Raw genomic sequence first — 12,675 nt, 5'->3', positions numbered from 1 at the left:
CTAGAAAACTTTCCGAAAGACTAAAGCCCAACTCCAGATTATCCCAAGTAGGGACAAAGGGGAGGTGTAGAACCCGACCCCACTAGTGCCTATAGCGTGTCATCTGACATCCGTATAGAAGAGGGCTCATTCATCCTTATGTGATTTCCAGGAGAAACTGGGGAACAAGTTAGCGTGTGAAGGAATGTAAGTCACATCATCAGCCCCTTCTCCCAGCCAGCTGTGGGAAGAGGAAAATGCAGGGATGTGAGGATGTAATTTTCCCACGTGCAAGACGCAGCAGCTAACTGGTAATTACATCATTTCTAGAGCCACTGTCCGTGGAGGTCGTCTGAGAGCTGCCATTTTGATTATTTTTCTTTCCATGACTGCCTGTTCCTCAGTGTGGGGTGATGTTCCGTTCTCTTGATCTTGTTTTTAAAGCCCTAGTAAAATGAGTAGGAGTTTTATTTTTTGTTAATATCTACAGTGGATTTCATAGCACTGATTTATAGCTGTTCCCTGATGACTTTTCATACCCAGTGCCTTAGACTGTGTAAATAAATTACATAAAAGTGGATTTGTGGCATCATTAGCAGCACCCCCATTCCAAGGGGAGCCTCCAGTGAGCCTGCGTGTCTAATCAGAGCTGACAGGAGCAGAGTTACACACCGAGCCCTCCAAAGCTAAATGGGTCTGTGCCAAATGCAGCTCTCCATTGCGCTGGTGTAAAGTTGGATAACCTCTGATTGCAGGGGGGTTTTACGCTGGGTTTACTCTGCGTTTACACCTGTGCACTGAGATAAGTATCAGGCGGTGTGCCCTAAAATCCTTAGAAGCAATGGAAAAATGCATGCTGACTTGAACAGACTCTGGATCAGGCCTCAGTGGTTAAAATATAATCTGAGTTCAGAGTGCAGAAAACAGATTACATGCCTGCTATTGTAGTGAAATGCTTTCCAGAGCAAGCATTAGCAGTATGTACACAAGTGCTAGATGAATTAAGTTCATTTATTTTTTTCAGCTCCAGTAGAAGAGGATTGCTTTTAAACAACTCACGCCTGCTGTGTCGTGTCTGGAGTTGGAGCTGAGCGGAACCGCCAGGAGGGCACATGTGACAGGAGCCACAGTTGCAGGTCTGGTTGTGCTCAATTCCCCTGGTCTTCTGGGTCAGCCACGCACAGAAACATCAAGGCAGAGACAGAGCCTGTTAAAAGCTTTGAGGCTTTATTTTCTTAAACTCCCCTGGCTCGATTTAAGCCTTTTTCTCCAACTACTTCTGCAAACCCTGTATTGCAGCTCAGATGAGGCGACCTGGGGCGTGATGCACCTCTGTTTTGTAACACCTTCCTCTGATTGTGCTGTGCTGCCAGGTGAATCGGAGACCTGCTGGGAACGGAGATGCTAATCTCAGTTCCTTCGAGAGGTGTACAGCTGACTTGTTAGTACGGTTACTCTGGCCCTCATTGTTAGAGGGCTGAGGCTCAGTGGTTTAAGCTGCTGGCAGCACCGGCTGCCCTGAAGTTTAGGAGTCTAGTAACAAAGTGGTCAGGACACTGTCTTTTATCTCTGTGACTGAAAAGCCAGTCCTGACCAGTATCTAAAGGGAGTGTAGACAGGTAGTTTATGTGCCCTGTGTTTTGCCTTTAAAATCTGTTTCTCTTAAGCGTTGAATTGTGTTTTTTTTTCTCTGACAAACCTAGGATTCTCCATATAGTTTTACCCGCAAGTCCCTTGTCCAATAGATTCCAGAGTGCGACCAAGTTTCATTGCCTGAGACGGTGCTTGTGTGGAGGTTTTCACAGAGCCTTTGGGTCCTTGCAGCAAAATCAGGCAGATTTAGACCGAGAGGAGCTATTGGAAGGCTTGTGTGGCTTAATGATTAACACCTTGCAGTGCTATGGGAGTGTTAGGACAAAGAGACCTCTGGACTCGTGAGCTCTCCCAGAAGAAGCCAGCCACTGGCCTTGCACCGAAACACGTCCATTTACTAGAGAGAGGATTAACTCTCTCAGGTAATTTGAATGGGTCTGTGATCAAGTGTGTTGCCTGGGCTGTTTCAGCCTCCTGGCACCCTGCCTTAATTGCCTGCACCATAATTGCTGTGAGCGGGAGAGGTGCAGATCACAAGGATCTTTGATCCTGAAAAACCAGCAGTGAACTTGCTGCCAGTTAACGGAGGGAAGGAGAAATGCTGGGAGGGAATAGATGGGTGCATGCTGGCAGGGACTGCCTTTCCTCTGTCAGGACAAGCGTCTGCCCTTGAGCAGTTGAGATCCTTTGGTCCACACTCATTTCTGTTGCATATAATGCTGATACTCAGTGGAGACTAGCTCAAGTGGGCTTTCACAGACATAGCAGGCAACTTCACCTGGATCTGAAGTCCTATTTGGGCTCTAAATGTGATTTTAATGGGTAATGAGAGGACTAAAAAATAAAGGTGAGTGAAGCCTTGTGTTCATTTGCTGTTTGATGGGGAAACTTCATTACTGGTCTCTCTGTGGCCACTAGCAGCAAAGGATCAGGCAGGCAGCAAGCCTGTTGTTTCTCCAAAGTCTGTGACACATGGGGCAATGCGCAGCCAGAGAATGAGATCAGCATTTGGCTAGGACGAGGAAGGGAGTTAATGTAGTGAAAAGCTGTTCCACCCAGATACCCTGATCTCTCCAGGACAGAGAGCAGCTTCCACAGTTTGGAAAGGTGTCAAATGCTGAGCAAATAGAAATGATGGCTTGCCAGTGGCAAATCTACAGTGATGGAGAAGCTGGCTGGCAGGGCTCACCTTCCCTGTGGGAGGTGATAGGATTGCAGAGAAACCACAAGCTGACAGGTAGTTTGAATATGACACTGTCCTTCCCTCCCTCCTGCCTGGGCAGAGAGTTGAAAATGCTGCTGATATGGCACCTTCATCTAGAGGAAACAGGAACTAGAGCTCCATGGTTCATGTTTTGGCCTCCCTACTCTCCCTGTGATAGCCCTGTCTCTTCTCCTAGTGCTCACTTTCCGTTGCAGGTTGGAGGGTGCCGGCTGACCCAGCTCTCAAGGCCTTGCCAGTGTCTGCAGAGCGTGTACAAGCCCACCCCACGGAGCAGATTGACTCAGCATGTCCCTTCGTGAGCACGCACTGTCCCTCTTCCGCAGCGCAGTGGGCACCGTCCGGCCGGCAGCGATGCTGAAGAGGGCTGTGAAGCTCCAGGGAGACGGGTGCCCTCAGCTGCTGGTGAAGGGCCGGGCCTTTCCAATTAAGAGGGACCTGTACCTGGTGGGTTTTGGCAAAGCTGTGCTGGGAATGGCTGCGGCAGCAGAAGAGATCCTTGGAGACCACCTCGTTCGGGGGATCATCAATGTGCCGCTAGGCATCCAGGAGTGCCTGAAGCGGTCAGGAATGCAGTAAGTGGGGCTGTGTCTGGACAGTTTGGGGGGGTAGGCTGCCAGATTTATCCTCCATGGGATGTTGCTGTGAATCCCTTCAGTCCTTTCTAGTTTCCCTTGCTCTGATGCCCACCCTATCCACCACACCACCCAGGTCTTCAGCTTCCATCATGTCCCGGTGGCACCAGTGACACAGGCCTTCTCTTGTGCTGGATGCACTACCTCCCCAGCCCTGGCCACCTCTCTGTCCTGGTCACTTGCCACGTACCTCTGGTGCACCAGTCCCGTTTCTCTGCTGAGTGCCAGCCCGGCTGCCTGTGTAGGTGCACGTGTCGGTGGTGTGATTGCCTCTCTTACCTCACCAGGGAGATGCTCCTGAAGCCGCGCAGCAAAATCCAGGTCATCGAAGGTGCCAAAAACAACCTCCCGGACCCAGAGGCTCTGAAGGGAGCAGTCGCCATCCAGGAGCTGGCTGAGGGCTTGACTACGGACGACCTGCTCCTTGTGCTCATCTCAGGTAGCATGGGGATCCCAGGGAATGGGCTCTGCCAAGGGACCTCCATCTGCCTGCCCACGCATGGCCGTGCAGCAGGGGAGTGCTGTGCAGTGACAGCTCTTTCAGCACTGACACTTGCATCTCTGTGATTTTTCCTCTCCCTTCTCCCGCCAGCCTTTCTCCAGGGATGCAGCAGGGGAAAGCACAGGGCTGCCTGCTGCTGCAGTGGGCACCCCGCCTCCCAGCACTGGGGAAAGGCTGAGCTGCACAGGCTGGGTCCTGCGGTTGTGCCACCACTGTGAGATGGCACCCACCTCTGGGCACAGCCTGCCAGCTGCTCTCAACCCTTGGCAAGGAGACGCTTTCTTCCTGCCCCCTCCTTACATTTGAGGATGCAGACTTGGAGAAGCAAGCAGTTGGCGGACTTGCATGCTCCAAATTTGTGCAGGGGTGTGAGTCTGTAAGTTGAGATTCAGGACTGACCCTTCCCAGGGCTTTGCTGCTTCCCGGCTAGTGGAAATGAGACCCTCATTTTCCAAAACAGTGAGTTGTATGAGTTGCAGGGCCAGCCCTGAACACCCCCAGGCCCTGTCTTCTGGACCCTTGGCTGTCCAAGGAAGGTGGATATTGTGCATCAGAGGGATGCAGTGAAATCACACCAGCCCGAGCTCGGCTGGGTGAGTGGGTGTCACAGGGCAAAAGCATGCAGGGTCTTGCAGCAGCTTTGTAGAAACCCTTTAGTCTCCTCAGCTCAGTGATTGTTCCTCCGTGGATGCTGGAGCCTGATCTGGTGCAGAGAGAGTAGTGCTGTTAGGCAAACACCCAAGCAGCTGGAATCTAGCTGCGCTTGCTGGGGATTCCCCTGGGCTTCCTCCTGTCCTTTGGCTACGAGGATCTCCAAGAGACTCCTCAGCTCTTCAGGGATCCTGTACAGGATCTCCCCGCGGCTGCAGCTCCCTAAGCATGTGCACTCCCACACAGCAGCCGGTCCCCCTCTCAGCTCCTGCCTCTCAGCTAGATTCCTGGCTATTGACTGAAACACAGGCATTTGCATTTGTTTTTCTTGCTCATCATGTTTTATTGATGCTGATTTGTCTCAAACCTCTGAGCAGGCTTTGCCTTTTGACAGTAGCTTTCAACTGTACTTCTGTGTGCGTTCACTCTCAGCTCAGATCTCGCTCCTTTCTACTCTGTGTTTTCCATCCATTCCGCTTTTCCATTAGAACCTTTTTTCTTTGCCTTCTTTTCCACATTTCCAATGACCGCTTTTATCAGACAGGATTCCCATCAATAAGGCTACCGCCCTGGACTCTGGGTGTGCTTTGTCCTTTGCGTTACTGTCTCCCCCTTTCCTTTCCTCCCGGGCCTAGATGAGTGCAGTTCAGCAGTTTCCAATCTTGCTGCAGCCATAGCTGGTGTTTTTACATGCTGCCCTGAATAAATGGAGGCAGCAAAGCAAGCAGTGTCTCCATCTGCTTAGCACTGGCTGCTCTGCGAGTCGTGGAGCCCATGTTCCCTGCTCACCCATCCAAGTAGCCCTTAAAAATCGGTACGACAACACACTAGTAGCCTGATGTAGTGGGGATAGTAATTGCTGTCCCTTCTGTCTCATCCCCACAACACTCCAGGCATGCAGTACTCAGGCCCGGTGAGGGTTACATTGGTTGGGTGAAGTGTAGGTGACTGCAGACACTGTGAGGCAGCAACGATTAAAACCCATTGGTGAAGACAACTGAATTCTCCAGAGATATTAGCATAGTTCCCCAACCACCTCTGCCTTCCCACTGCTCACTGGTGAGGGAAGAGGAAAGGCTCAAGCGTTGGACAGCCTTGCTTTCCTCCTGTCCTCCTTTTCCTGCTGTCCTGATGTTTTTGCCATCTCTTCTGCATCCTAGGGGGTGGATCAGCCCTACTGCCTGCTCCCATCCCTCCCATCCTCCTCAAAGAGAAGGAGGAACTCACAAAGATGCTGGCTTCCCGAGGAGCTGCCATACAGGAGCTGAATGTTGTCCGGAAGGCTCTGTCTTTGCTGAAGGGTGGAGGGCTGGCCCGGCTCGCATATCCCGCACAGGTAATGGAGGGGAAGCCCCCACTTGCCCAGAGAGCACCCATCTGCCCTCAAAATAGGGGTTTAATCAGCTGACATAAGTGTGCTTGCAGGGTGTTTTTCCTCACTGAGTGAACAACCGTTGCACACTGTTCTGGGACTCTGTTGCTCAGATTTCATTGAGGATGCAAACTCTCAAGGAGACAGAGGTGGAGAAGGGGGAATTCTGACTCTTCAAATCTGAGCTGTCCCATCACACCACTGTCAGCAGACCTCAGCCCTCACCCAGCAGGCACTTCCAATGTGTTGGTGCCCCACCACAGTGCTTTCGAGGCTGGGTCTGACCCTTGGCTCCCCTGGGGACTGTTCTCAATGTGTGCCATCGCTGAACCTACACTAGGTTACCAGCCTGACAAGTGCAGTGGCACAGGTTACATCTTCCAATGTGATCATCAGCATCAAAGGATGTTTTAGATCTGTGACTTGGAGAAGGGCAAGGTGACTCTCATGGGACCTTAAAACAAAAATGGGCCAAGATCTGCCTCTCTTTCCATCTGCTTTGACATGGGCATGGCACAAGTGTAACTCAGAGCAGCGCTTATGCCAGGGCTCTCACATGGCCACCTGTCTCTGCCTCCCACAATAATCCTCAGGTGTTCCTCTTGGTAGGTGGTGAGCCTCATCCTTTCTGATGTGATTGGTGACCCCCTGGACATCATAGCGAGTGGTCCTACTGCTGCCAGCTCCCACAGCGTCCAAGACTGCCTTCAGATACTCACCAAATACAACCTGCTGCACAACCTACCCAAGTCAGTAGAAACGGTTCTGTCCAGCTCTCCTGCCAAGCCCACTGCTTCAGAAGACTACTCCCACGTTTGCAACATCATCATCGGATCAAACACGCTGGCTTTAGACGAGGCCAAACGCCAAGCCGAGGGCCTGGGCTACACGACTCTGGTTCTGAGCACAGCAATCTGCGGGGAAGTCAGCCGTGTTGCTGCGCTGTACTGCCAGCTGATCCGGCTGGTCTGCCTGCGCTTCGCCAGCCTCGGAGAAGGGCCCCTGGGTGATAAGGTGAGAGGGAATCTCCTGCAGCTGGCGGCAGAGCTAGACATCCCAGGTTTGAATCTTGCCGAGTTTCTGCAGCTCTTGCAAGGATTAGAGCCTGAAAGACCAGTCTGCATCCTGGCCGGCGGAGAAACCACAGTTCAGCTTCGAGGAACTGGCAAGGGAGGGAGGAACCAGGAGCTGGCCCTGCGCGTGGGGCTGGGGCTGCACAGGGCACGGGCCATGGAGACCAGCAGCCCCCTGGAGAGGTGCGAGATCGTCTTCCTCAGTGGGGGAACGGACGGGCAGGACGGACCCACGGAGGCGGCGGGGGCCTTCTGCAGCCCAGAGCTGGTGGATGAGGCGCTGCAGGAGGGCCTCGATGTGGAGGCCTTTCTCAGCAACAATGACTCCTACACGTTCTTCAGCCAGTTCCAAGGTGGGCATCACCTCCTGGTGACAGGCTTGACAGGCACCAACGTCATGGACATCCAGGCCGTTTTAATTAGAGCCACGGAGAGATCATGAGAGCTCCCTCTGCAGATATCCAAGATGCATTTAATTAGGACTGGGGGTAAATGAAGGCATCAACACTGCAGACCAATGTAAACTACTTAAATTAAGGCTTGCTGTCACGGCTGCTAATATCTTTGACAGAAAGAATCCGCTAATTAAACACATGAGTGGATGTCCACAGCAAAAGCAAGCACTTGTAATTGGGATCAGAGGAAGGTAAGAGGTCACATTACGGACACAGAGGCTGCATTCAACACTTTTGCTGAGAGCCACCACCACTGTGTCTGCTTCAACTATAGTTAAAAGACGTGGGGGAAGCAAGGCTGTGGTGCAGCTGCCGGGGAGAGCCCTCACTGTGGCTGTTGCACCTCCAGTGCCCTCAGCTCAAGAGCAGCTCACCAGGGGGCTTTTGCAGGTTCACAGAAGTGCATTACAGTGACTGAAGGACATAAAAGCGATAACAGGACCTGCCCAGCTGGGGGGATACAGTGGGAAGGGGACACCCAGCAGAGTGCCCTGCAGCTCCTCCCGCACCAGGGTGCCTAAGGTGACACAGAGACCCTGAGGCCAACACAACGCACACCCAGCAGCGCAGCTAAGGAGCACGTTGGCCGAGAGCAGCATTTTATCTCAGACGTGTGACACAAAAGCAGTGCACAGTGACACAGAAGGTGGTATACCTTCACGGTGCAGCACAAGGAAGGGGACGATTGAGGTGCAGTGGCATGCCAGCTGAGTGGAGTCCTCCTCCAGACACCTTCCCCACTGATCCCTGTCAGGAGAGCCTCTATGCCAGCAGCATGTGTGCTGTGAGCTATGACGGTGTTGTTTTCCTACCGCCTAGAAAACAGTTGCGCATCCAGCCTGAGCCACTGACCTTTCTTCTGCGCTGAGGCAGAAGTCATTGTCACTCTGATTAACTCTGCTAATTCCACAGAACAAAAGGCAAGGAAACCTTCACGCTCAGCTCTCCTGACCCACGCTGCTGAGCTGATCAAAGGGCAAAGCTGCCAGAGCCATGCTTTGACAGGGAGCTGCTTCCCTGCATGTATAAGGACACAGTGGTTATCACAGTTTCATCCCCTACTGCAGTGCAGTATGTGGGAAAGCAGAGATGAGCCGGGTTTCCCAGGATGTAGAGCCCACAGTGGGGCTGGATTTCAGAAGGGCTCTGCCTGTAGCAACAGGCACGGTGATGGTTTTGGCTGGATATTCAAAGGACAGTCAGTATGACCCAACACGTCCGACTCCTTTTGAATATCTGCCTCTTTGTTACAGAGCCTAAGTAGGAACTGAGCTCCTTTGAAAATCCAGCCCTAATTTAATAGGACACGCTTGACTCAGACTCTTTCCAGACAGACCGACCTACTCCGTGTGGCTGATCTCATCTCGTGACATAAATATACCATCCTGCCAACACCACGAGTCATGGTGTCTCACTGAACAGTCGTTCTGCACCCCACTCCAAGATGGATCGGAGGGTGGATTTTTGAGGAGGATGCGACACCTCCTGCCTTGGGTTTTGAAGCCAATATCTAACAAGTAGGGATATCAGCAGGACCATCACGGGGCCCGGTATCGATGCCAGGCTGGCAGCTGGGCAGTCTGGGCCACAGCCCAGGCGTGGTGTCAAGGCACAAGCCTGGGGATTTCAAAACCCTGGTCTTACCCGGGTGGTTTAAACTCATCCACGCATCTCATTTGTCCTCCGAGTCTGAAGGTCTTCTGTAACATGCCTGAACTTGCTCATGCTGGCAAGCAGCTTTGAGATCTGCTGGGAGAAACCTGCCAAGCGTTATAAAGCTCGCCGTGCCCCCATAATGTCAGGTGGCGGTTGCACCGGAGAAGCTGCTTTGTGCTGTGCGTTTTTCTCCAGAGGTCGCCAGCAGGTTTCAGAGCATTTGGCTTTTGCTGCGTGCCCGGCATGCCAGCACGGCAGGGACACCAACACGAGCAGTGATACAGCCAAAAAGTATGGGCTGCGGCCAGGATAACTGGCTAAATCTGGCTCCAAAATGTTGTTAATGGTTCCTGTCCAATTCTGCTCCAGTGAAATCCAGAGTGACTCCTCTTTCGGGCTGGGGTGCCTGGCAGGAGGGTCACTGGCATCTTCAGCAGCAGGTCTGGCGTGCCAGCCTGGGCATGCCGTGACAGGCCCGCCGTACCCCTGCGCTCTGCCCACAGCCCTGCCACACTGCTGAGCACCGGGCTAGTCCTTGGAGCTGCTGCTTGCACTGCGTCGCCATCGAGTTCAGAAGACCTTGGGCTAGGGCTCGCTGCCTTCTCCTGGGAAATGCCTGCGCTGGTAATGCCACATGTACCCTGAGCAGTGTCCTTGCTTTCTAAACAGCGACTTTTCACTAATGATTAAAAAGAGTTTGTGCTGGGGAGGAGAGAAGGCTGATAAAAGGTTTGTTGAAAGGATGGAGCTGTTTGAAGTGCACTTCACATCTACATTCGCTTGGCCTCCATATACAGGTTTTGTTCTTGTCCCTTCTTTTCTAATGAGGAGATAACGGGATGGGGGGAGGTTGACCAAGGACATCCAGGTTACAGAAACACTTTTTCTCTCCTCTTCTGATGCTTCTACTTGTATGGAGCGAAGCTCCGTTTCTGACAGATTGCTTGGGTGAACCTCATTCATCTTCTGCCTAGGGAGGAAAGGAGCTTTGGAGTGCGTGCAGCCCTTACAAACAAGGCATCATTTTATTCCTCTGGATGACGCTCAGCACAGAATTGCGCGTCACTGCTCCAGCCCAAAGCCAGCTCCCTCTGACCTGCAGTCCCTTCGCTGACAGCAGAAGACACCACACATGAGCCAGCCTACATTTGGGACGCACTGGTCGGGTTTTGCAAGGATTCATGAGATAACAGTTGCATCTAAAGATGCAACAGCACTGCTTACCTGCCAAGTACCGATTTGCCTCTGGGCTGCCGGAGCCTGCCGGGAGCAATGACGTTCCGTCCGCGAACTGGAGTGAGTCACCACAGCCAAGCAGGGCTTTGCAGCTTGCCCGAGCTGTGCCGGATCGCGTGAGCGTACCCAGGCAAATGAAGAAACCCAAAGTGGGACTGTGGTCTCACCGAGCGACCCCAGTGTGCAGGCCATACTGGGACCACACCATCCCGGCTTCAGGGCACTGGCAGCTGAGGAGACAAGTCACAGAAAGAGCAAAGCCAACAAGAGCTGCTTGGGTTTGGTGCTCCTAGTCCCTGCCCTTTTCCTTGGAAAAGCAAAACTCTTTCTACACCAGCCAGCCTCCAGGAAAGAGATGGCCAACAGCTCCCTGGCCACATCCCTGTACATGGGCAGGGGACACAGGGACAGCCGTCAGGAGAAGCACGCCCAGCCGCTGGGCAGGGAGCGGGCAAGCAAAGCCGGGGCGTGTTTGGGGTCGATTTGCTCTCCTAAGCCAGCTGCTCGTAGCCAAACAGTGCTAATGGCCGGGAGAAGTAACTGCGTTATTAACAGCACGAGCTTTTGGCAGTAAATTAAAAATCTTGGCTGCCGCCCTTGGCTCTGCTCTTGCCTCTTAGGAGACATTAATATCACAGCTCCCCAGCATTCCCATTATCACTTCATTAAGGATCCAATAATGATAAATGTGGATGGTTTTATTTTGCACAGAGCCTGATTAATGGCTAATATTTCACTAGGTGTTAATGGGGCCCTTCCTTTATGGAGGGATTGGAAGGGGGCTGCCTTTCATCTCCTCCGCAAGCCGGGTAATTTTCACTATTTTTGCTAATGTGACAGATTTAACGCAAACCTTGAAAGAGCGGCTGAGGCCTCTTGAGAAACTTTGAAGAGCATCGTGCTTGGGGCAGCCCTTGCTGCTGCCGCAGTTCCCCAGCTCCTTCCTCTTCCTCCTCTTCTTCCTCCTCCTCCGCTGTCCTGCCGGCAGCGCCTCCTTCCAGTGCCCTCACCGGGATGCTGTCACCCATCTCCTGGGATAGCGGGGGGCAAAAGCAAGGCAAGGGGCTCCCCAGGGACCCCCCACCCTTGGGCTGAGCCCATCAGCCCAGCTGCCGGGGTTCTCCGCAGCAGACGCGGTGCAGAATCAGTCCTGCCCTTGCAAGGGGATGCAGTGCAAGGGGTGGGCTTGTGCTGGCTTCACCCCAAAGCAGCTTGACACCCCTCACCCGCCCCCTGAGAGGGCTGGGGAGCCTGGGATTTGGGAGAGAGCCCAGGCTGAGGCCAGTGTCCCTCCTCCAGCACCCCGGGGGCTCGGTTTGGTGGCTCCTCCCAGGCCGGCTCCCATGGTATAGGGGGTGTTCTCCGCCGTAGGCCCCCGGCGTATTGCACGGCTTCAATCCCTATATGAAGTGGGATGTATAATCACATAGGAATAAAAAGCCATACAAGACGGCAGGCTGCGAGTTGCTCCACGCTGGTGGGGTGACAAGCCAGTCCCTCTGCAGCAGCTGCCACGGCCCCCGCTGGGATGGGGCTGGACCCCAGGGAGCCCCCAGGAGCCTCCTCCCACCCACTTTGCAGGGTCCATGGGGAGACAGAGGCACCCTGCATCAAACAGAGAAGACAAGCGATGTTTCATCCAGGAGAAAGCGTGGGAGGTCCCGGAGCCGCTGGAGAGGGAGTCTTGCAGGGCATCAGCACTTGCTCCCAGCTCTCCCAGCTAATGGGGACCCCTCAACCAAGGTTCCCCCTCGGAGCCGAGACAAGACTCACCCATGGTACACCCAGACCGCCCCTCTGCCCATTCCCATCCTGGAACATCACCTTCCAGGGGCTCCTCCAGCCTGGGGACTCTCTGCTTGCACCACCGATGTCCCCGGGGCTTTATCAGCCCCACCAAGGCAACAGCTACCACAACCCTCCAGCACCATCGCAAACACCTGGTACAGGCAGAAAAAGGAGCCAGCCCTCTCCTCACAGCGGTTGGAGCATCCTCCACCGTCTGACCAAGAAGAGGAGAGTCCAGCGAGTGGAGGGAATGGTTGCAGGGAGCTGTCAGCGCCCAGCTGTCAGAGCACAAATCCCCTGGCAGCCCATTAGGAGCAGCTCCCAGCTGCCTGCGGGAGCTCTTGACAGGGGGCCAGGCACCGGCATGAACGAGTGCGGATCCTCCGCTAAGAAGGTGGACGTGGGTGGAATGAAACCGGGGAGCTATTGCCCCGGTAAACGCTTACGGAGCGGTGCCAGCGCGGCCCCCGCCGGCAGCCCCGTGTGCCGGGGTGTGCCTGGGGGAAGGCTCCC

The 12,675-nt window shown here is 53.8% G+C and overlaps 1 protein-coding gene across 1 annotated transcript; it reads left to right on the top strand.

Moving 5' to 3' along the window:
• Window positions 1–3,082: 3,082 nt before the first annotated feature.
• Window positions 3,083–7,469, top strand: GLYCTK (glycerate kinase). Its single transcript, XM_009891234.1, has 4 exons — window positions 3,083–3,369; window positions 3,717–3,868; window positions 5,743–5,918; window positions 6,564–7,469. The coding sequence occupies exons 1-4, from the start codon at window positions 3,083–3,085 to the stop codon at window positions 7,467–7,469; spliced, it is 1,521 nt and encodes a 506-aa protein (XP_009889536.1).
• The last annotated feature ends 5,206 nt before the right edge of the window (window positions 7,470–12,675 follow it).

This window comes from Charadrius vociferus, unplaced genomic scaffold, assembly GCF_000708025.1.
Source record: "Charadrius vociferus isolate BGI_N301 unplaced genomic scaffold, ASM70802v2 scaffold758, whole genome shotgun sequence".
Classification (NCBI taxonomy): domain Eukaryota; kingdom Metazoa; phylum Chordata; class Aves; order Charadriiformes; family Charadriidae; genus Charadrius; species Charadrius vociferus.
Note: the sequence above shows the minus strand (reverse complement) of the source record. Positions and strands in the feature narration are given on the sequence as shown.